The following is a 22,260-nucleotide window of genomic DNA, read 5'->3' as shown; positions in this document are numbered from 1 at the left end:
TTTACAACATGTCTTGTCTTGGCAGGACTACTGTATCTGCTAAATCCAGCTGTCTGGATAAGCCAATGCCAAAGTATAACAGTGTTAGGGGGAATTCAAAACTTTTTCTTCCCAGTGTTAAATGTTTCCTGGTGGTATGCCATACAGAGCTGGCCAGGAAAAAAATAAAACTCCTTAAGGCTAGAATAAAAGCTAGTTAATGGAAAATTAATGTAAAACTATGATTTTCACCTACAACTTTATCTTGTGATTTATCCCACAGCTGGCCAATCAATATCTGTTACCGTAACAGCCTTATATAGGGCTTATGGTGATGAGGATGCTGTGTTCTTCTCGTTCAGTGTTACTCTTCTGCCTACAGCTTTTACATTGAGTGTGAAAAAGATGGTTATGAGGGTCATTGGGAGAAAACATCTGCAACTTTTAATTTAATGACAGCTGCCCTGGGAACCACATTAAAGTAAAAGAATCCATCTCATTTATCAACACTCATGTGCACAGATTGCTGCTCTGTATTCCTGACTGATGATTTGCCAGCTGATTCCTTTCTCTGTTTGAAAGTCGCTTTGCCTTCAGCCGGAAAACTACAGTTCCTTCTTCATTACACCTCTTTTCCTGCAATAATTAACTTGCAGAAAGGAGAATATCACTGTCTGAAATGAAGTGCAGCTGCACAGAAGACACTGGTTTGGAGGTCTGGAATTCAGGGATGAAGAGGTCTGACATAAAGTCACGTTGACTTGTTGATAGTTTATTTACTTTCTTTTTCTCTCTGTTTGTCCCTTGTGAAATGAGGTAAAGTATTTTGCAAGACCCTTAAAATACAACCTTTGTGTGAAACAAAGGATGTTCACGCATCACCCAGATTATGTCAGGGCTCCCGAGCACACCAACAAGCTCTGTAACCTCTTGCCCCCTCCTTGGGCACATTACTGGTTGTGCATGCCATGTTGCAGCTGGCCTGCATAGCTCAGCGTATCATCATCTTGGCCAGTGCCACTTTTAGCCAGAGCAAGTTGAGGTAGGTCTTCTCCTTGCAAACAATAGCCCTCATATGCTGCAGAGTTTTCTGCCAGCAGAGCAGCAGTAGGGGGACCAGGCTCCATCAGTCGTGCCCGTGGATCAGAACACAAAATCAAGATAAGGCACAAGTTTATTGCTCCTTACTGGGCAGACAAGGTTAGGCAACCTCTGTGCAAACTTCATGCATCTGACAGCATCATGCTTAACACTCAGGCCAGTAAACATGCTCATTAGCAGCTGGGGGCCAGGCAGCTTGAAGACCATGGGAAGGATTCATCTCAAATGGATAGATAAATCTGGAACAGTTACACTTAAAGCCACTAAGGAGAAATAGTAATATCTACTGGGGATCCTAAAATGGGTGCCTAATATAGGTCAGATGAATTATCCCCTGAAGTGCACTGCACACGTAATAGGCATTACCACTGACTACAGAGGAGAATGGCTGCTTTAGATGTATGCCTTTCTAAATGTGGATGAGATGAATCCCTCTCCAAAATACCTTGAAGTGAAACTGGAGAAAGCAGGCCAGCAGCTCTCTGATCTGCCAGGTGAGATTCAGATCTGATCCTTTGGCTGCTGTCTCCTAACTCTGCTTCAGTATTCTGATTTGCATGACACCCCATGTTTTTAGATTAGGTGCTAAGAGATGAAAACCAGGCACAGCATCTGACAGGAAAGGCAATCACCCAGATCGCTAAGAGCTATCAATGTTGTGACTGAGACGCTAAAGTTCAAGCTGACCCCCAAGGAATTTGGAAAGAAATTCAGAAGAGAAGATGAACCATAAAAGGGAGTATAAATAAAGCTGACTTAAGTCTTCTTAAAAAGAGTAGATTTGTTAAATTGTGTAGTTTGGAAGTAACATATTATGTGTAATAATACTCGACAAATGCTTTCTTCTAAATACATTTTTTTGAAGTAACTCTTCAAATGGAAGAGTTTCAACTCCTGAAGTGACCTATTTTTAAGGCAAAAAGCATTACCTACCCAAAGCAATGCTTCACTGGACCCAGAGCAAAGTTAGATAGAGGGAAGTTTTGCCAAGACAGTCATTTCTATTCTACTTCAGCCCAAAACAAAGCTGCTAATATGAATACCTACAGACAATTGCAAATTAAATAGATGGTTTCATACAGAAACTGATGTGTGTTTGAGAAATAGCAACTCTGTTCCTCCTCTGCCTTTTATCTTCTTTGGCTATTAGTTACATTGTGGATATCACTGATTTCTGAATGGAAAGAGGCTTTCCTCTACACAGTTTGGGATACACGAAAAGTGACCATTGAAGTTCCATGGAAGTTGGTTCTGAAAAACAGAAAATGTCTCTGCTTTTCATACCATTTTAGAAAGTTTTTCTATTAATAGTAGGGGTTGGGTTCTCTTAATTTTTATTTTTGGCTTTGTTTTTTTTTTTCTTCCAGAAATCATGTTTTCATTTGCCCCAGAGGAGGTTCAAAAATAAATGCTTTATACAGAAATCATTGTGCACAAGGGGGAATGCACGCTGCATCACTTGCTAACTTCTGTAAAAGTATTACTGTCCACTGATTTAAAAAAAAAAAAAAAAAAAAAAACAACCACCACTATTATTAAAGGCAGAACTGGCAGTGCCTGTTAAAATCCTCCAATACTTGCTCTCATTATATTTAAATTCCCATTTGCTTTGCCAGATTTTAACCATCTGGCAGACATTTCATACAATAGGTACCTGCCATTAACTGAAGTTTTTGAAATTTCTCAGGCAAAACGTTCTGTATTTTTGAGAGTAAATCTAGAGGATAAAAATGTACTGTTTGTGGTATAATAACAAAATGGGAATTTCTTCTTTTATAAGTCTAGCTTTGATTAGTCACTTGAAATTTTGCTGGCAATTAGAAAAATGTTTTTTGTGTAATTTACATTGGTCCCATGAAATCTGCCAAAATTTGTTAAGGTAAAGCCTTGGAAAAATGGCAAACTGTCTCCCTGACTAAATTTCAAAAGCTTTCTGTCCTCACTTACTGAAAGGATCAGCTGAACTTGCATGCTCTGTGGCTGCTGCTCTGGGACAAGCCAAGACTTTCCTCTCTAACTGAAAACAGGAAGCTTCCTCTCTTTTTTCTTTAATTAGGGATGGGAAAGGAAGGCTGTAGGCTTTTAGAAGACCAATATTTTGGCTGCAAAGCTAAACACTCAGAAATGAGAAAGTACCAGAAGATAAATCCCCTTTGGTACCTTTTTTGATCTCTGGGGAAGGGATGGGAGGTGATTCCAGTTCAGATGACGAAGCAATGGTTGCACAACCTTCACAGCCCCCTGCCCCATTTCATCCAGTTCTTATGGGTCTTAATCACACATTCACACTGTGTGTTGGACGAGACCCTTCCTCAGGGTACAGGATGTCCTAGCCCTGGGAATGAATCAGCGTGTAGGAGACTGCTGTCTTTGGACCACTGCTCATTATTTGTTCAAAAGCTGAGAAGCACCAGGTGACTGAGTCTGGCATTCATAGGGAGAGAAACAGGAGTTCTCATGTGAATGTTTCCCCAGAGAACCAGATTTTATCTCTCCATCTACTGCATAGTTTCTTTGTGGTGCTGCCCAAGCCATTTAGACTGAACTTTTCACAGGGGTCACTAAGTGTATGCTCTTTATTTTCTGGGTACTTGACTTGAGACCTGAGGTCTGATTACCAAGGGAGCTGAACACTTACAGCTGTAGCTGATGTCAATAGCATCTGTGCTCTGAGCCTGTTAACGGTTATTCAGAGCTAAGTATATGGAAAGCAGGATCTCAGATGTTTTGATTTGGACAGCAAGAATGAGTTTTTTTTGCCAAGTTAATTTTAATTGGTGTGGCTGCCTCTACCCTGTCTTGTGAAAGCAACCATGCTGAGACCACATCTGCCAACTTTCTCACCACAGATATGTTCCTAGAGGAATCTCACTGATAGACAAAGAGATAAGACTGAAAGTGTGTTCTGCAGTTTTAAGCCCTCATTAGGATGCACACATACAGAGAGTATAGACTCTCTGACCTTAGGACCAACTCTACTTGGCTTGCCCTGCAGCTCTCCACACTGACTTGCATTCTAGCTGGAAATGCATAACCTCACATCATGCCTCAGTACTGGTAACCTTGGTCTGTTCCTAAAAGAGCACAGCAGATAAGGTGGGATTCACATCCTGATTTTTTAGGCCAGGTCATACTGCAAAGCTGCCGCAGACCCCACAGGGCTATTATCAGGACTGCAAAGACATGCCATTTGTTTCTCTGTTTTGGAAGGGCTGTCAAGCAGCCATAAACACGTCATATAAACTCAGAAGCAAGCATCCATTCAAGGGACTAACCTGGGAGCAGTGCTCAGAGAGTGTAATAGCTAGATCAGTATGTTCAGAATAACTTCCAGAATTTGGTGTATTTGAAACAAGACACAGTAAAGCCCATTTCCAAACAGCTCCATCAATGGAGGAACAAGAGTGGAGCAAGAGAAAGCTTTTTACCTCAGTGTAGAAAACATGCAAGATTTTGAGGACAAACAGCCAAAAGGTTGGGGGTATTGTAATAGAAGGCCCCTTTGGCAGATGTACAGAGACCTTTCAAGAGGTAACAGATAGTCACCAACCTGACATTTTCTAGTATGTGGAAAATACAGCACAGATCCATCTATGAGCCTATCCTATGACCTGGATGCAACCCGGGCCACTAGCCAGCCAGGTGTAGCTGAGATGTTTGTCCTTACCAATGTGTGAGAGACCTTCTACACTTGTCAGCAGTAGGAGACAAGTTGCATCTGACACGTGATCTGATACAGAACAAGAGAGAGACCTCAGGGAAACACAAGAAAGAACAAATGCAACAAATGATGCTTGAAAATCCAGGAAGAAAGTTGAGGACTCTTCCAGCCAGCTCTGATAGCCTACTTACCTCTGAAGAACCTGCAGGGATGTTGCTGGAAGTACATAATCCTGGACCACATTATTTTATTTCTGGACCTTCCACCATTAAGAGGTTTTCAGTAGCCAAAAGGCTAGTGTTACAGCTAGGGGGAGATCCATGACAGAGCCGTGAGGCACTCCTAGACAATGCTGCACTCATACTTATTTCTCTGCCCTGATGCTAAGCTTCACTTGTGCTCTAGAGATCTATTTAGAAAGATGAGCCTGAAGGCTACGGCTCAGCCTGCATTTTGGGTTAGATAATGTAGAAAACTATAAACTATAAGAACTGGTTATCTCTTAAGAGGCAAGGCAGCAAAGCTGAGAACAGTTTTGGTCCACCTGGCTATAGTTAGTCCTCTGGCAAACAAATGAGGCTGCCCTAATGCTAAGTCTAAACCAAATGAGAGGACAAGGAGTTATACAGACAGAATCTAGGGATCTTCTACATTAAGAAACGACTTGCCAGGTGAAAAGGGGAGAAGGGCTGGCTGGAGCAGCTGTTGTTCTACATTAATGAGGTACCACGAAGTGTAAGGTTTCAGCATACAGAGGCTTAGTAGCATGAGTAATATGCGAGTTCAGAAGGTGACTGCAGAGGCCGGTGAGGACATCTGGCTATGTGTATTTCTGGAACAACCAGGGAAGTAGGGCTGGAGAAAACACTTAGGATAGACATGGTTATGTTCAAAGTTAGCAGAGATTATTGACCTGAAGTATCATCTTGATCCATAAGGGGGCATAGGTCTAACTTGGAGATAAACCCTGGGAGGAGTCACCTGGCAAACCCTGCAACTGTTTAAAAGACGATGGCTAAGGCTGATGGCTAAGGCTACCATTACAGTCCAGGTCAGCAAAGGCCAATGAACTGGGGCACTGGCTGTGCTCAAAGGAGACTACCAGGAAAAAATGTACAAGAGACAACCAATTAACTTTAGCTTCAGATTGGAGGTGTATTTTAGAGTAAAGTTAGTTGACAGAAAACTGAGATTTGAGCATGAATGTTAGGATTTAGACCAGAAGCGGCCATTCATCTAATATAATTATTTATTTTAGAAAGCACATGCAAGGTAACTGGAGCTTAGTCAGTTAAATGACTTGGCTACGTTTGCTTCTGAGGATGAAAATTATAGTTCACAGAATTAATGCTATGGCAAAGGTTTGTCTAAGATTGAGTTTATAGTTGGAGCTAGGATGATACTTGTTTGGAAAGGTAGTAGCTTATGTAACTTGAGAAGAGGTGGGTATAGGAGCCAGTTAAGTACAGATACATAGTCCAAGCTGCGAGGGGTACCTACGTTATTACAACTAGGACTAAGAAGCAAGTTAGGCAGTGCAAGTGAATTCTGGGCAAAGTGAGGATAAATATGATTTCACCTACCTCCAAAAATAGCCCCCCAAATTAAGCCAGAGAAGTGCTTAAAACTTTAAGAATATTTTTAATTCTGGGTAAAGGAAGTTAGAGATAGTTTTCAATTTATAGCACCAGCAAATGGGAAGGACATAGAATAGCTTCTTTTTATATAATCGTTTCTAGGTTAATATAAGTATACTGATCACATTAAGGATAAGTCTCAGCTAGAATTAAAAAAAAAAAAAAAAAAAAAAAAAAAAAAAACATGAACCAAAACACCTCCAGGTCTCAGTCAGAACTAACTGATCAAAAATGGCCTTAAAACAAAGTTTCTGCCTAGCTACGCCCAAAGCCACCTAAACCAGTTCCAGCACTACATGTCAGAGTAGTTCACACCAGCCCTGATCTCAGACTAGCACTCTAACTTCTTTCTTTTACTAATATTTACCCAACTGTCTCTTTCAAAAACGATCCCACATGGCAGCTATCAAGGCCCATATATGGGTATTGGTATCTGAGAAATGTACAACAGCCTTCTTTCTAGCCCAGCCATCTCTGTCATACTCTAAATTGCATGTAGGCAAACAGAATAGCAGTATTTGAACGTTTAGACATTCAGAAGTTGGGGTTAGATTTAGATTTAGGATGAAGCTTCCATGAACTGAAGAGCAGGAGTAAGGTCTGGTCTGGTAGGCCCTGTACCAATCTAGGGACCAGTGCTTGCAAAGGGCTACCTAGATGCTTTCATATAAGAAGTATATATGTATGTATGTAAGTATATGACTATCATAAAATCATAGTAGCAGCTTTAAAGCACATTCAGAAGATTTCAGTTAGGCAGCAGAAGAGCCTATTTATGCACTTCACAAAAATGTAGTGTCAGCAGCGTAGGGCATAGCTCTTGTCTCTCCCCACCACAGAGGCGGTTTTCCCCCCCAGGAAGGGTATGGCCTCACTTGCTGACTGTCTGTCCCCTTCCCACAGAAGCCTGCACTTCTTCCTGGAGAGCCTCACCACCCCAACCTGCCCAACTGCAGAGCACCCAGGTCTCTCCTGCGGGGTTGGAAAGCACAGCTTTGATCACTGTAAAATCTCCAGACATCTACATATTTCATCAAGCCACAAGGTCTGTTCCAGTTCATCTGATCTTAATATCACCTTGACAGCAGCACAAGTAGTCAAAAAAAAAAAAAAAAAAAAAACAAAAACAAAAACAAAAACCCTTACATTGCTAAAAACCTCTACTTAAAGCACCTACACTTGTACTATCAACTATCAGACAGGGTGATCTTTTTTTTTTTTTTTTTTTTTAACTTATCCCTTTTCCTTAGAAGCCAAACTGGATGCATACTGAAATTAATATTGTCACAGTCTTGCAAATAAAGTCTTCAATTTCGCTTTCTTCTGTCATTCTCTTGAAAGAATGCTCCCTCAATCCACGTTCATATCCAATGCTAAACAAAATCAAAGGCATTTACTCACACCAGTTTTGGGATATCATGTTTTGGTTTGTGGATGAGTTTTGAAAAAAAAATCTTTACAGAACATGAAAATGTCATAGCGTAAAGGTTGTCTGCATTTCGAAGTGTTCACTCATCCCTCTGAAAATGTGTGTTAATTACACAGTAGATTTGAACATTTATGGAGTTTAGTGCTTCCTCACAAGTTATCTACCAAATAAACCATCTTTTGCCAAGTTTCACTTTCAATTCACCCAAAGAATGACTAAACCAATTCTGATGGGTTCCAATCAGTTCTGCAACAAAACAAAATAGTGAATTATTGATGTTTGGATAAATTCTCAAATACTCTGATACTAAAATCTGTCTGTGTTCAGAAGTACGCAGATAATTAGAACACTTGTTAAAATTAAAATGTGGTTGTAAATAATGTAACCAAGGGACATATCACTACCATTCTTCCATGAAGGATGAACAATGCATAGTTAGATCCAGTCGAATGAATCAAGAGAAGCAGGGGAAAAAAAAAACAAAACACACAGATTATTGGAGGGGTGGAGACATTTCATCTGCTCTTGCAGCTTATTATATACTTGACTGAGATCTCTCTTGCCAAAATTTATCAATGTGAAAAGTACAAAAAAACAGTATTATAAAGGGAATTAAGTTTAATAAAACATATGGATCATGTTACCTTTTGTAAACGGGCACTGATCCTGAAGCCACTTCCATCTGACCTGATAAACAAATCCCCTAGAAACAAATCTACAAGAAGAAAAACTAGTTCCTTATACCAGCATTCAGTAAGGAGGCTTTAAAAGAGAAAACGCCACTGCTAAGCCCAGTATCAGTTAATCAAGCACTTGCTGAAAATTTGACTTAATTGCTTACAAAAAGGATGTGACATACTGGAAGCTGGTAAATCTTCACCTGGCTACCTTGGTAAGTTTAATCATATACACTAATTTTTCTGCATGTCTGTGGCATATTTCTGCACTTTTTTTTTTTTAAGAATGTATTTTCTTTACAAATATTTTGCTGCTGAGAGATTCTACTCATAAAAGTAACTCATAAGTACTCATAAAGAAACTCATGTTTCAACTTATTTAAAAAAATAATCTTGGTAAACTTAAAAGCACAAAAAAAAATCATATTTTTAATATAATAATTAGATTAAAAGATGTCTTTAATCTTTTCTATTTCTGCAACAGAGCCCAATTCGCATGAATATCTGGAAGCTCCATGCTGACTTGCAAAATTCTGCATGGGGAAGACGTGATTATTAAAAAACAAAACAAAAGAAAAAAGCAAAGAGAATTCCTGGCCAAACAATGATGAGTCTTTTTATTTCATTATGTAGCTTAGATGTGATTGCACTTCACAAAATAAAAGTCTTGAAAGATTAAAAAGCAATAACAGCAAATCTCACAGCAATGGTATGCAATCATATCTTTGCTCGGAAGTGGAAAATATTAATAATTTCTCATTATTCTCATTCATGATATATCTTGAATGTGATTTTTAGTGCTTGTCCATTTTAATAAGCATATGTGTTAATTAGCCTTTATCTATTAAAGAGAAATGAACAGATGCTAATATATTTGCAGCTATTCACTACAGTTGTGAAAGAAGCCATTTCCATCATAAAGATGTGCTTTTTCTTCCTGTAAACATCTGAATGATTGTCTTCTAATGGCTGAAAAGTTTGTAAAAAGCAATACTTTGAACTAGCAAACTTGATGAAATAATTTGTTTCTAATCGCTTTATAAATCAATCTGATGGGACTATATAATTAGACAAAAATCATATTCAATGTGTGATATTCAATCACTCAATAAATAAGTCAACATATGCTTGAATAAACTCATTCTAATAAATAAAAGTGCCCAAGAAGCCAGCAATCATGAACAGTTTTAAGATTCCTCTTAGCAAACAAAGAAGCTGAATTAAAGAAAAGGTTGAATTAATAATCTTCAGTTATAACTTGAAATGTCAGTCTGGTTTTAGAGAGACTAGTCATCAAAATACCTTAAAATAGAGTTTCATGAATCATAGAACATAAGATTATTTACTGACTGATCAACAGATAAGTTACTTTGAAAAATTGTTGTCTTCATTATTTGATTACAACGTATACATAACGTTTACTACAAAATACTTTTCCTGCTGAAAAGAAAAGCTAGAGTGATTAGACTCACCTTACATAAATGTTAAATTGTATTTGCTTAAGCATTCAGCAAGTAATTAGTATTTGTACATAAACAATTTTGCAAGTAGGAGTCCTGAGAGCTAGTGACTTCATTTTTATCCCGTGCACAGCAGTATCACAATCTCACTTATTGATGGGGGAGTGGCAACAGGAAATTAGGCGGCTGCAGTACCAGATGAGCAGAGTTCCTAATTACACAGTCAGTCTTTACCATCTAATTAGTTCTGCTGACTGATGCTGACACTGCTTGCACACTCAAAGTTAGTGGCTGTTCAAACAGCTTGCTGAAATAGGGTCCTGAAGCTGTTGAAACCTGCATTTAAGCAGGATTTAAAGTGCAGGCAGTTGTTTCTGTACTAGTGCACATATCTACATTCTTTTGTTTAGGTTTTTTTCCATTTGCGTATCCTCCCATACAAAAATGCATACAGCAAGTTTCTAAGAACATTTTCTGATCATATATCCTAGGTACACAAAGCTATAAATCTTCATGCTGCAAGTAAAGAACACAAGAACCAAGTTCTGATTATTCTCTGGACCTGGTCAAAGAAACCTGCATCACCATGGAACTTCTAAACAAGGAAGCTGAGCTTCATAAAGAAAATGTTACTTTGTCAGGAAGCAGCAGTCCAGAAGATGTCTTCAGTCCCCATGAAACACAGGCAGTATCCATTTGTATGGACACCACCAAGCCTTCAGGTGACTACATTCGAAGACGAGGTTATACAGAGTCTTCACTTCTGAAGCTTTCCACAGAGGAGTGCATCGGGAGCCATCATGCACCTTTCCAGTTTGACCGGCATGCTTTGGCCAGAATTTCCACTTCTCCAACTTTAAGGCGTCTAAGGATGGCCTCTGCCTCACAAGCACTGACATTTCAGGGCTGCTCTGACACGGCTCAGCTGGGGAATCAAAAGGAATACAGTGGCTCTCTCCACCACATTTGTAAGAGTCCACCTCGGTGCACTACAGCTTCCTCATTACCACTGCCTTCTTGTGTCCATGCAAAATTACTGTCTTCCAAAGCCAAGTCTGAGACAACTATAGCAGATTCAGACTCTGCCAGCCCCAGATCAAAGCTGCTGAGCCAAAAAGATTCTCTCAGCAATGGCAGTCCCAATGAGACGCTCCAAAACTCTTCGAGGACCAACTCTGCTACACTGCCTAGGAGACTCCCCTGGCCCAGGTCTACACCACAGGAGGGTGTCCAGGTAAGAGGAATAGGATGATGCAACCTCCTTTTCAGTCTTGCCTATTCAGTGTTGGTCCATCATGGCCCAGCGCGTAAACAAAACCACAGTTCTTAACCTGAACTGCAACCTGGCCCTCTACACTCATGAGGAAGGGAGATTTTTCCTTCCAAATCAGCAAGAGACAATGGTTCCAGCCTTGTCTCTTGGTGAGCAGGTTGGCCTAGTCCACTCCTGCACATGGCCACTCTTTTCCACCTCTGTCCATTCACCCTGGTGGACCAGTATAACTCTTTGTGGGGCTATGAAAGAATAAGTCTAATTTATCCAGTTCTGGTTTGGGTTTTAAAAGATTGTTTTATTTCCAGGGTCCTTCAGCAGTGTTCTTCCTAAGCCAGGGCAGTTCTCTATTCTGTTTTACTGAATAGCATTACTAACCCCAACAAAACAAGAATTAAGTCATTCAAGATGGTTGAGCCAAATTTAAGGTTTGCTACTACCAAAGGAAGAGGTCCCATTCCCTTTCTTTACTTCCACTTACCTAGCTCTGCCACTCACTAGCCCCCTCCATTTTTATGTTCAGCTCCATAAATGAGCAGGCAATTGTGCAATCTTTTCTGAAAAAAAGAAACACTGGTCCAGTGAGTGCCAGTGTCAGTAAAGAGAAATAAGCAAGGGAGGAGCTAGCCCTCTGTCTTTCCCTGGCAGCAAATTGCCGTTCAGCTATCCCCCATAACTTCACCCCAAGGAGAAAAGGAGAGGCACTGCATAAGTCAGGTTTGCTACTAGATCTGCTCTCAAAGACCTTGCGTTACTTGCACAAGCAGCTACATTCGAGGACATGCTTGATTCTATCCTTACACAAAGCACCTACACAGACATTTCACTGAACGTGGAAGGTGTCAAACAGATGTACAGCTCTTTACTAACCACTTGGTTTTGTGCCACAGACGAAAGGCTATTTTTGCCCCCCTTCAAATAGAGAAAACATTCTGGCTATCAAATGAGTTCTCTTTCTTTCTCCACAACAGCTAAAATAATTAGCCAATGTCTATGTAGCACATTTCTCTTAACAAATGAGTACTTTTTTTCACAAAATCAGATTGCTTGCTTGCTTTCTGACCAAGTAACAAGAATGTCTCACTTTCTTGCAGAGTGGATTGCCTATACAAAGGTATGCATATATTTGTTTTATCTTATTCTAAGCTTCATTCTGTATATTTTTAATGAATCCGCTTCACTCTAAGACAAAACTGAACAGTGAGGCATGTATGTGAACCTCAGCTTTAATTTGTAAATTTGCTTTGTGAAATGCCTGTCACCAGCTTGTTAAACTAAACTTTTTAATGAGATTTTCTTTCAAAGGTGGCCCTCTCCCTGACACGTTTAGCTATATTTCACGCAATATTTCAGCTGGACCATTGGAGAGCTCTGCACTAGGAACTAACTGCCGAAAGGTCTGGCTGTTTGGATTAGCAGTGTCAAATTTCAGCTTGAAGAATGTGAAACATCTCATAATCTTGAGTGACATTCTTCAAAACATTGTGGGAGGGAAAAGGGAGAAAAGAAGCTAGCAGAACGGCTCAATATTGTTCTCATATGTGAGCAAAGCAGATCTAGGACTGCTACTGGATTGGGGAGACTGTTAATCCTGCAAACTAAGAAGAATTCTTGAATTTTATAAGTGCAAGCAAGATAACGTGTTGTGTACTGCAGATCTGTGCAGTGAATTGCATCAAGATCTTACAAGCAATTATCAGAAAGCAAAATCTTGATTAGAAATGAGTTTGATTCAGCCATGTTTGTTTCCTTAAGACATTCAAATTTTACAGAAGAGAAACAAAGTTTATTTTCTCCCCAAAGAATGAGGAAGTAGGAGCTAGCACCTCCCTTAACAGCCATACCTCTCTCACTGATGGTGCAGTCAGTGCTCACTTTACTGCATGATCCCCTTGAAGATTTCAGGTGGGGCATGCAGGTGACTGAGGTATATTAAAAGCACTAGCACTTGTAGCAAGGCTTGGGGAAGACAGAAATAGCCTGACAACAAACAGCAATACACTGCTTTTGTGACTCTACCATCATGTGTTTCACTTCTTAAGGCAGTAGACATCATTAGTTGAGCTTTATCTCCTCTTCTTCCCAATGTTTATTCATTTTTCAGGTAAAGGCTCTGTTATAACCAGCAGCTTGAAAACAGGTCTGTGTTTATTTGGGACTGGGTGTGTTGGAGCAGGCTGATACAGTCTATGAGTCATTACACAATGCAGTTCCCTAGACAAGGCTCAACAGATGTGTGTGTGTGTCTACATGTTCACTGTAGAAGAGACTTCTTAGATTTTCTGAATTGTTGTGATTTCCAGCCCACTCTTTAGCATTTTAAATTTACAGTAGAAAAGGGGAGAGGGAGATGGAGAGAAAAGGGAGAGATCTTCGCATCTTGGTGTGAAAACAGGTGATCTGCACCTATTATGGGAAGAGTTTGCACTGATGCAACTCAAAACTATGATACATAAGCATATCTCACTGATGGGGCAAGATTTGTGTGATTTGTAGCAAACTTCAGGGGAGAATTTGAAGAATACTGAAGGCAAAGGGCTAAACAAGAGAACATTGAACATTTAATGTACACACCTTCTCTTGGTGCCACTTGCCTGGCAGCTTCAGAGGGAAGCCACTATATGCTAGCTAGGATATTGGCTCTGGACTTCTACCCAAACACATTTTAAAATCAAGAAATCACACAGGGAACAATGCAAGCTTTGTTGCACAGCCACCATCAGGAAAGATTGAGAAAAGGATGTTTGGATGATGTATTATGATTTTATTTCTTGTCCTGACCAATATTAGAATGTGCAGAAATGTAAAACAAAAATCACCAGTTTCTGCTTCAAAGATTTTGTCAGGTTGAATTTGGTCCAAGGTCTGGGTAAGGGTTGTATGCAGCTCCTCCTTTACCCAAATCATTAGTATAACTCCTTACCAGCTAATCCCTTCTTATCGCAGCCAGAGAAAACTGCTGAAATGTCAGATTATTCTCTCCATCTAGAAGCACATTGGGACAGTTGGCAACCCTCCTCCAAGACTGACTTATATATCATCCAGCGTAAAAACATACTTCCATCCTTCAGTTTTAATGAACATCTTTTCTCCTCGCTCCCAGGCTGTACTTTCCAAAGCCTTTCTTAAAGCAGCAATGCTCATTTTAAACAGCCTTCCCCCACACAGCCCTCAGTCAGGAATGCCAGTCCATCTCTGTCGGCATGGCAACATGCTGAACTGATGCTGATTAAAAATAATCAGGCAAAATAAATAAACCAAAAGGACCAGAGGGGCAGCACAGAGAGAGGTGTGTGTGGTGGAGAGAGGGTGAGGTGCTAAAGCCAACACTGCCGTGGAAGGAAATGTTGATAAAACAAAACCTTTAGTTTACTCTGAGCTCATTTTCTCCTTGCCTCATTCAGCATATCAGAGACTGGGTGCAAAACTGGATTGCACTATTTCTGAAAGACAACCAGCTAATGAGAAGTCTTCTCAGTAACTGCCAAGGCAGCTCAGTTTCAAGGAGTTGAAGGAGCTGGGCTCACCTGTCTTGAAGTGCTCCTCTTCCTCTTTTAATGTCTCATATGCCCGTAAAGTGTCATGCTAACTCTTTGAATCAGGGAGTCCAAATACCCTCCCTGAGTGGCTTGGGTAATAGTGTCATCACCTGGCAGCTATCTCAGTACTGTGACCACCCTATAATGTTGACCCTTGTAAGCTCTTCAGTTGCTTTTATTCTCATCTAGTAGGCATTCCCTTAAATAACCTATCTGTTATTTAAGTAAGGTGGTTTATATAGTTGTCTATTCCCTGGGACATCTAAAGGTCTAGTTAGGCTAAGATTATGAACATATCAAGATACAGATATCTAAAAAGCAGTCAGCTGAAAACCTCCATGCCCTAGAAAAAACTGTATATCCAGGATATTTCTTTTTCCAGATCATGAACTGCTTCAGTGCCTTTAATAATTTTCCATAACTTTGTAATGCAAACCTGTGACATTACTTTGTTTCACAAAACAAGTAGATTTAAAAGAGGAACTATTGCAGATGATATCTCCTCAGGTGCTCGAGTTCATCCCTAAAGTACAAACGTTTCTTTTACTCAAGAACTTCAGCCCCCTGCCTCTAATAAGAAAAACAAAAAAACTAAAGAAAAAGGCAAAGCTACAGGGTCTGCAGGCATGAAAAGATGGTAAAATATTGCATACAGGCTCAAAAACTGATGAATTGCTTCACACAGCACTTCAGTAGTTTCAATTCTCCAGTAAAACCAACAAGAGCATCTAATGTGTCTAGTATGTCTACAGGCATCGGGCCAGGTGATCAGAGATACCTGTACCTTCATCTGTGAAGCACGAGTACATAATTTAGGCATGTAAGGCATTAATCAGACCAGGCATGTCAGATTGCAAAGGTATATTGTAGATACACATCCAAGTGACCTTGGCATGCTCCCACACTTCACAGGCTTACATACCTATGTGAAGAGCTTGTTTAGACATACGTGTGTCTGAAGTTCAAGGCCTTTTTGATCTAGGGAAATAACACCATTTAACTCAGTTACAATGCAACTGTGCTTCCCGTTACTATCTTCATAAGTGACTAGCCTCCAACTTCAAAATATATTCTGCAGTTGAAGTAGGCTAGATAAAGTAAGAATCAGTAATACATGGCAAAATTTCTTTGTGAATCCACCCTGAAATAAATGTCCTGAATTTCCCAGTACAGGATTGACAACTTTTAGAATTATCCTTGTGTTATAGTGCAGCATCTGGCTTGTATAATAATCCAGCTGCCCAAGAGATTGCATGGTGGAATCACCAGAGGTTTCAGAAGCATCTTAATACAATTGTTACCATCACTTAAAATTTGCACTGAGTAGCACTCAGCGCAGCTCATCAGGAAGCGGTCTCCCTTGCACTGGCATGGGCTTGCAGACAACCAAGAAACAGACCCCATCCATAAAAGCTTTCAAACCACGTGTCAGGTTCAATTTCATGAGAAACCTCAGAGTTCCATTGTAAATCCCTAAAGTTAAATAAAGAGAACCTATATTCCCCATTCAGTAGGACTACCAGAAAAGGAAAAGCTTTTAGAGAACTCATACATTGCACATTGTAAACTTCTCAACACTTAGTTTTCAAGCCCTAATATGCCCACGTTTCAAGTGTTAAAGTCCCAGACCTGGCCTTCCTGATAGCCTACAACCCTCCGTTGCTAGGAGCAGTCTTTCCTTTCATCTATACAATTCAATTGGTTTAGCTAAGGCAATTGCAAGCAATGTCACTGTCATATCATAAGAAAAAGCATAATCTCCATGGCCTGCTATACATATCAAATCCCAGTTCTCTACCTCAGAGCTCATCTGCCAGTTGGTAAGTTGGCAAGTGACTATTCATGCACTTAAGGGGAAAATATACCTGCCAGGTATATTTTATGAGATTTTATTTATTATAATAATTAATAATAATATTTTATTTTATATATTATGCCATCACCACCTGATGTGGTGTTGGCAAATGGCTAAATATTCACAGTAAGGTGTCTGCCTAGGTAAAAAAGTAATAAGAATTATACTTAACTGACCAAAAATACCATACACAATAAATGGTTACTAAAAAAAGAGAATTTTTATATATGCACAAACACGTCATGCCTCCTCCCTCCACTACTTAATTACTGACCCTTTGAAATCTGATGCAGTCTTCATGCATCAATCAATTGAAGACAGCAGAACTGAAGCTACAGACACCCATCGCTTTGCAACAGTAGACTAACACAATTAATTAGGTATTGGTGTAGCAAAATCCAAAAAGGTTTTTGATGTGCACCAATAATTCCTGTATTTGAATGTAAGCAGCCTCTGGCACAAATGCACTGTTGGATACAGAATGCCTGTGTCACTTCACTTGATGGATCTTCATCCTGGACAATGCCCTCCGTTAGTAACAACAATAGTTGGAAAGAGCTATTTGTTTTCAATCAGCAGGGCCGCTAAGTCATATTATATTCAAAATACAAAGTATTGCAAAATATTGCAGAAAAAACGCCATAAAGATTTAGAAAGAAAATAGCACAAACTAGCCAAAAGCTTAAATATAAAAAAAAAAAAAAGAAAACCAACATTTTAACTATTTCATTAGTATGCTGTCTTTTCTTGAAATCACCTGAGTTATATGAAAGTTAAAAGTAATAACAACCAACATATCAGCTAGGGACATGGTATTTAACTTCTCCTTTGGACTCCAGTGTCAAAACACAGATTCTGAAATCTCCACTCACTTTTTGCCTTATCTCAGAAGAACCTAGGAATTTCCAACATGTAAATTCTCCAAGTATTATCTGAGGCAAGCCACGGCCATAAGCACCTTGATCTCAGCAACAACGTGGAGTTGGAAAGATAATTAGATATTTGCTGTTGATCGCTGAAATTTTCTACTCATTGTTCCTTAACACATTATGTCATGGCCGCTGTGATTTGGTTTTTTAGCTCATTTCCTCCTCCATCAGCAAGGAGCACTTCAGAAGTTTCCTCTGCAGCCACGAGCGGAGAGAGATGACGTGTGTTTGTTGTTGCGTCTCACAGATCGGCCGAGCGCAGGCGTAGCTCCGTGGTAGTGAGTCTGCCAGGACTCGAGGTGTTCCCTGGAGACCTCCTGGTGTCCGACAGTGCCATGGACTACTTGCCCCACGCAGCCCTGCTGCTAAGCGCAGGTCAGACACAGGGTGGGGTTTGCTTGTCTGAGCCCAGCAAAAGCCACGACTGAAATGCGTGTGCATGTGGGATGGGGAGGGAAGATCAGTGCAACAATGACATGCAAGGCAGCACAGCCTCCACGGGGGATTCTGTTACCCCACACCGAGGTGACTGCATCACTAATTTTAAAATTCCTCTCTTTTTTTTTTTTTTTTTCTTGCCTGCATTTTGTTGTTAAATGCAAAATGTAAGAGGTAGCTGAGGGGGGCAGGACATGGATCACCTCCCTCTTCCACAGGCTAGAATCAACCAGAGCCCATGTCAGGATCTCCATGTGCAAGCAGTTGAGTTACAAATTCCTACCTGCACAGCTTCAAGCAGAGGGAAGAGAGTAGCCCATGCCACCCTTTCCAGTAGTGCTCTGATCACAAGGGTAGCAGACCCAACTCATGGCTAGAGGTTGCTCACAAGACTTTCCAACGCTGAAATGTAGACCTGCAAGCAATTTCCACAAATATCTATTGTGGACTATAGTATAGCGTGCATTGTGATTGCCAAACCAGAAGATGCTGGTGACCAGAGATCAAAATTCTCTCAAAAAATAAATAAGTCAAGATCACAACCAGCAGCTTCACAAAAGCAAACAAGCCAGCTATCCAAAAGGATAAAGTTTCAACTGTGATTCCCAGTCACACACAAGCCTGAAGGTAGGTGCCACATTTAGAAAACTCTTTCAAATTTCTTGGTGAACAAACACGGGCATTCCTCACCTCTCACCAGTGCATTCCTACTCTAGATCCCCAGCTTTCCCTGTGCCTTACTAAGGACTATGAATTACATCCTGCACCACTGTGCCAGCCCCATGACAGATCTGAGGCTTAGGGTTTGTAGGACTGTTTATTCACAGGAGTTTTAAATACCTGCATAGTTCCAAGATATCACTAATGAGCAGACATAGCCTAATTCTTGGTTCAAAACAAAGGGTATCTTCAAGAATTGGCCTCAGGTATCATGTGTTTTCCCATGTAAAGAATTGGCAGTCACATACTGATCATCTGCAGCAAGTGGGAGTGTTTAGCATCATCCAAGATCCCATCACAGATAGACATAATTCTTGCTGGGAGGAATCCAACAGGCTTAATAGGCTTTAAGTCTGGTGCACAAACTGCCTAAACACAAGTATTAAATCTGAGCCAAGTAAAGTATAGTATATCAGGCTTCACCTAAAAAAAAAAAAAAAAAAAAAAAAAAGAAACCAACAACAACAAAACCACACATATAAATAACAGTTTTATTTTTAGCTATTTGTTTCTTTACTGATAACACATTTGTTTTACCCAGAGTCCAAAAAGCCGAGGTGGCCATTTGCCAAAAGAGGAGTTGTGAGTATTTCACCACATTTTTTTCTTTGCACTGACCTTGCCTTCTCCCACAACTAACCTGGGTGAAAAGAGTTTCTTTACTTTATTGCCCTTGGAGAAAGGCAGCCAGCAGGTGAGCTGAACTCAGAGGTCTCAGCCCACCCTGGGACTGCTTGGACACTAATCTGCAATGAAGGTAGGGTGGCTCCAGTGCAGCCACCAGTGTTCCTGCACGTGATGCACATGAAAACAGGGTCAGCGCCACTGCTCCCCATCCCCATGGGTGGTGGGAGGAGAGGTGCACTTGGCACCAGGATGGCAGAGCAGGGTGGGCAACACGGGAGCTCTCATTCAAGGTCTTCAGTGGTGGCAGCAGGCCCAGTGCAGCTCCCCGATGTAAGAGAGCACGAGGTGGGTAAGTCATTTGCATCGTTGCTTTGAGCACACTGTATCCTGTATTTTCTGCATGCCAACCTAGACCTTAGTTCCGTAGAGCTCTGGAGTATCTGCCTAACTCGCACTCACATGGGAGGAATCTAGGCTTTACCTATCAAAGTAGCTTTTAGATGCTTTCTTAGGCCTTTTCTGTCCTTGGGGGCACCCTCACATTCTCCAGTAAAAGCATACACACCAACACACTTCAGTTAATTTCCTTGTCTAACACATTTCCTTGTCTTTTCCAGTTATGAAAATTTTCACTTACTATGGTATCTGAATTCCCTTTTTGAGTGTTGTTCATCATTCAAAAAAATCATTTGCAAGTGTCTTGATAACTTTGCACCCCTAAACATGTAATTGTGAACAGTCCCCTCCTAATATTTTTTGCATTTTATCTTCTGAATCTCAACTATCAAACAAGAGCTCGTGCAAGTGAAACCAATGCAAGTACTCAGATTCCCACTTCATTTGATAGCATTTCTATAGCATTTGAAGGAGCATGGCCTAAACCAGAGAATTTTTAAATTCAGCAAAATATTTGAAATTTGCAATAAAATGCATTTGATATTTAGCCAAAAGTGATTTCTGAGACTATTAAATGTCATAAAATATAATTTATTAAGATTCATTTGCTGATGCATGTTGTGTGTGTATATATCATTACGTTATTGTTTCTGCTCCATTTCAAGCTATCTTTCAAAACTAAGAGTTGAGCTTAAACCCTGAATTTCAAATATGATAATCAAACACACGTTTCAAAATTGGCTTGAGTTCAGTGCCTGAAGTTCAGACAATAGAAATCCATGAAGTATGGGTATACAGTTCCAGAGAGCAGATTGAAACTTAGGCAAACACCTTATAAGTCTTGCTCACAGCACTAAATTAGAGTTCATAAATGTTGGTTAAACTTTTTACATGGCATTGTTGACCTGAAAAAAAAAGCCAAACCAAAAGCAATTGTTTTTATTTCATGATCCCTCACACAGAAAAAAAATCCTCCCAGTCTTTAAGCTTTCTAAAAGCTCATTTTATAGACATTACTCTGCAGCTGACCAAAAGAGGTTTTTAATAGGTAGCTCAAATAAAAAAATAAAAAAACCAAACCAAAACAAAAACCCCAAACACGAAAGCTTTGTATACCTATGGCAGTAGGACGATTTCAACTATGAGTTTGTCGTCCCCTACAGTGCTGAAGGAAGCAAAATATTTTATGTGTTCTGTCTGCTGAGGGTGGCCCATTGTCTGTTGCCATACCAATGATTTGCCCTGCCAAAGACTTCTGTGTTACATAAATAAGATCTTACACGCCCACACTTAAGCCACCTACACACCCCACCCACAGCTACAAATAAACCTGCCGTCACTGCCTCATCTCTGTGTAGGAGAGCCTGGAAATATGAGGAAATCACTCTGTTAAGGGCAAGCTCCTTACAGATCAGAGCAAGGTTACTGAGCTGGGTAAACTTCTTACTGGTCTTTAAAACACTGTATGATCTGGGGTTTTGTCATTCAACAGGGTAAAGACAAACAGAAGCAAGCATCTGATCTGGAAAACTGTCTTTCAACCATTAAGATCATAGACTGCAGCGCATACGATTTTTTCTGCTTTAAGGTATCAAAATACTCAGCATACCATACCAAGGATACTTAAAGATGGGGATAAAAATTTTGTGTTCTTTTCAAGTTACCATTTTTCACTACATTAATCTGGATATGAGACCTTTCTGCAAAATTAATGCATAAGCATAAGGTATATTTTTGTTGTTTGGAATGGAGGGGCGAGGGAGAAACTGTGAGTGTCGTAGGTGGTTCACAAGGGCCCTCACAACCACCTGGATTTTGCCAGGCTTCCAGACGGCCCTAGATCAAGGATGTACCACCTTCAGAAAAAGGCATCAAGACAACCCTCTCAGCAGTGCCTGCAGATCTGGGGAAAGAAAAAGCAGCATCACAGAGATGCCAAATAGGGCACAGTCACCCCCACTGCTGCCTTAGGGGTGCATTCAGAGGCGGCCATGTAGAGGTCAGTGCCAACACCAAGGTTCAGGTGCAGAAATCCCACCAAAGTCTGTCTGCCAGACAAATAAGGCTCCTGGCCTCCAGGGCCCCCAGCCATAGAAACACCAAGCTTGAGCTACCAGGGTGATATTCAGATAACCCACACCGAACACCATCCCTCCTCCAAAGAAAACCTTTTGCTTCTCACAGCATGCTGTTATATGCAGTTGCCCATAGACTTGGTTGTTGAGGACTCCTGTCAGCACCTAACTTATATGTGAACATCTGACGTTGGAGCAGGTCGGGAAGGTGATAGTGGCCACCTTAGGACTAAATAAAACAGTTTCCAAGTACCTATAAAGACCTAGTCCTTTGGTACCTTGTTTTTACCATCTGGAGAATAAGAAGCTATCATCCATCCCTGCTTTCCAGTAGCAGCAGCAGCACAACAGATTAAATTCCTCAGCATTTGCAAGCTGCCAACTGTTTTTTGATACAGCATCCTACAAACATAGACTATCATACTGTATTACTTTCAATTTAGTGTGTTTATATTATAAATATT

General features: G+C 40.4%; 1 protein-coding gene across 1 annotated transcript in view; it reads left to right on the top strand.

Moving 5' to 3' along the window:
• Positions 1 to 947: 947 nt before the first annotated feature.
• Positions 948 to 22,260, top strand: part of PLEKHG7 (pleckstrin homology and RhoGEF domain containing G7) — a gene marked incomplete at both ends in the record, with an annotated part of 42,358 nt that continues 21,045 nt past the window's right edge. The window contains 6 exons of the mRNA XM_082310206.1: positions 948 to 1,021; positions 10,473 to 11,178; positions 12,312 to 12,331; positions 17,788 to 17,915; positions 19,240 to 19,280; positions 21,214 to 21,309. Of these exons, the coding sequence (XP_082166332.1) occupies positions 948 to 1,021; positions 10,473 to 11,178; positions 12,312 to 12,331; positions 17,788 to 17,915; positions 19,240 to 19,280; positions 21,214 to 21,309 (1,065 nt within the window). The remainder of the gene's footprint in view (positions 1,022 to 10,472; positions 11,179 to 12,311; positions 12,332 to 17,787; positions 17,916 to 19,239; positions 19,281 to 21,213; positions 21,310 to 22,260) is intronic.

This window comes from Platalea leucorodia, assembly GCF_965183815.1.
Source record: "Platalea leucorodia genome assembly, chromosome: 4".
Lineage (NCBI taxonomy): Eukaryota > Metazoa > Chordata > Aves > Pelecaniformes > Threskiornithidae > Platalea > Platalea leucorodia.
The sequence above is the reverse complement of the archived record's forward strand: the minus strand, read 5'-3'. Positions and strand labels throughout refer to the sequence as shown.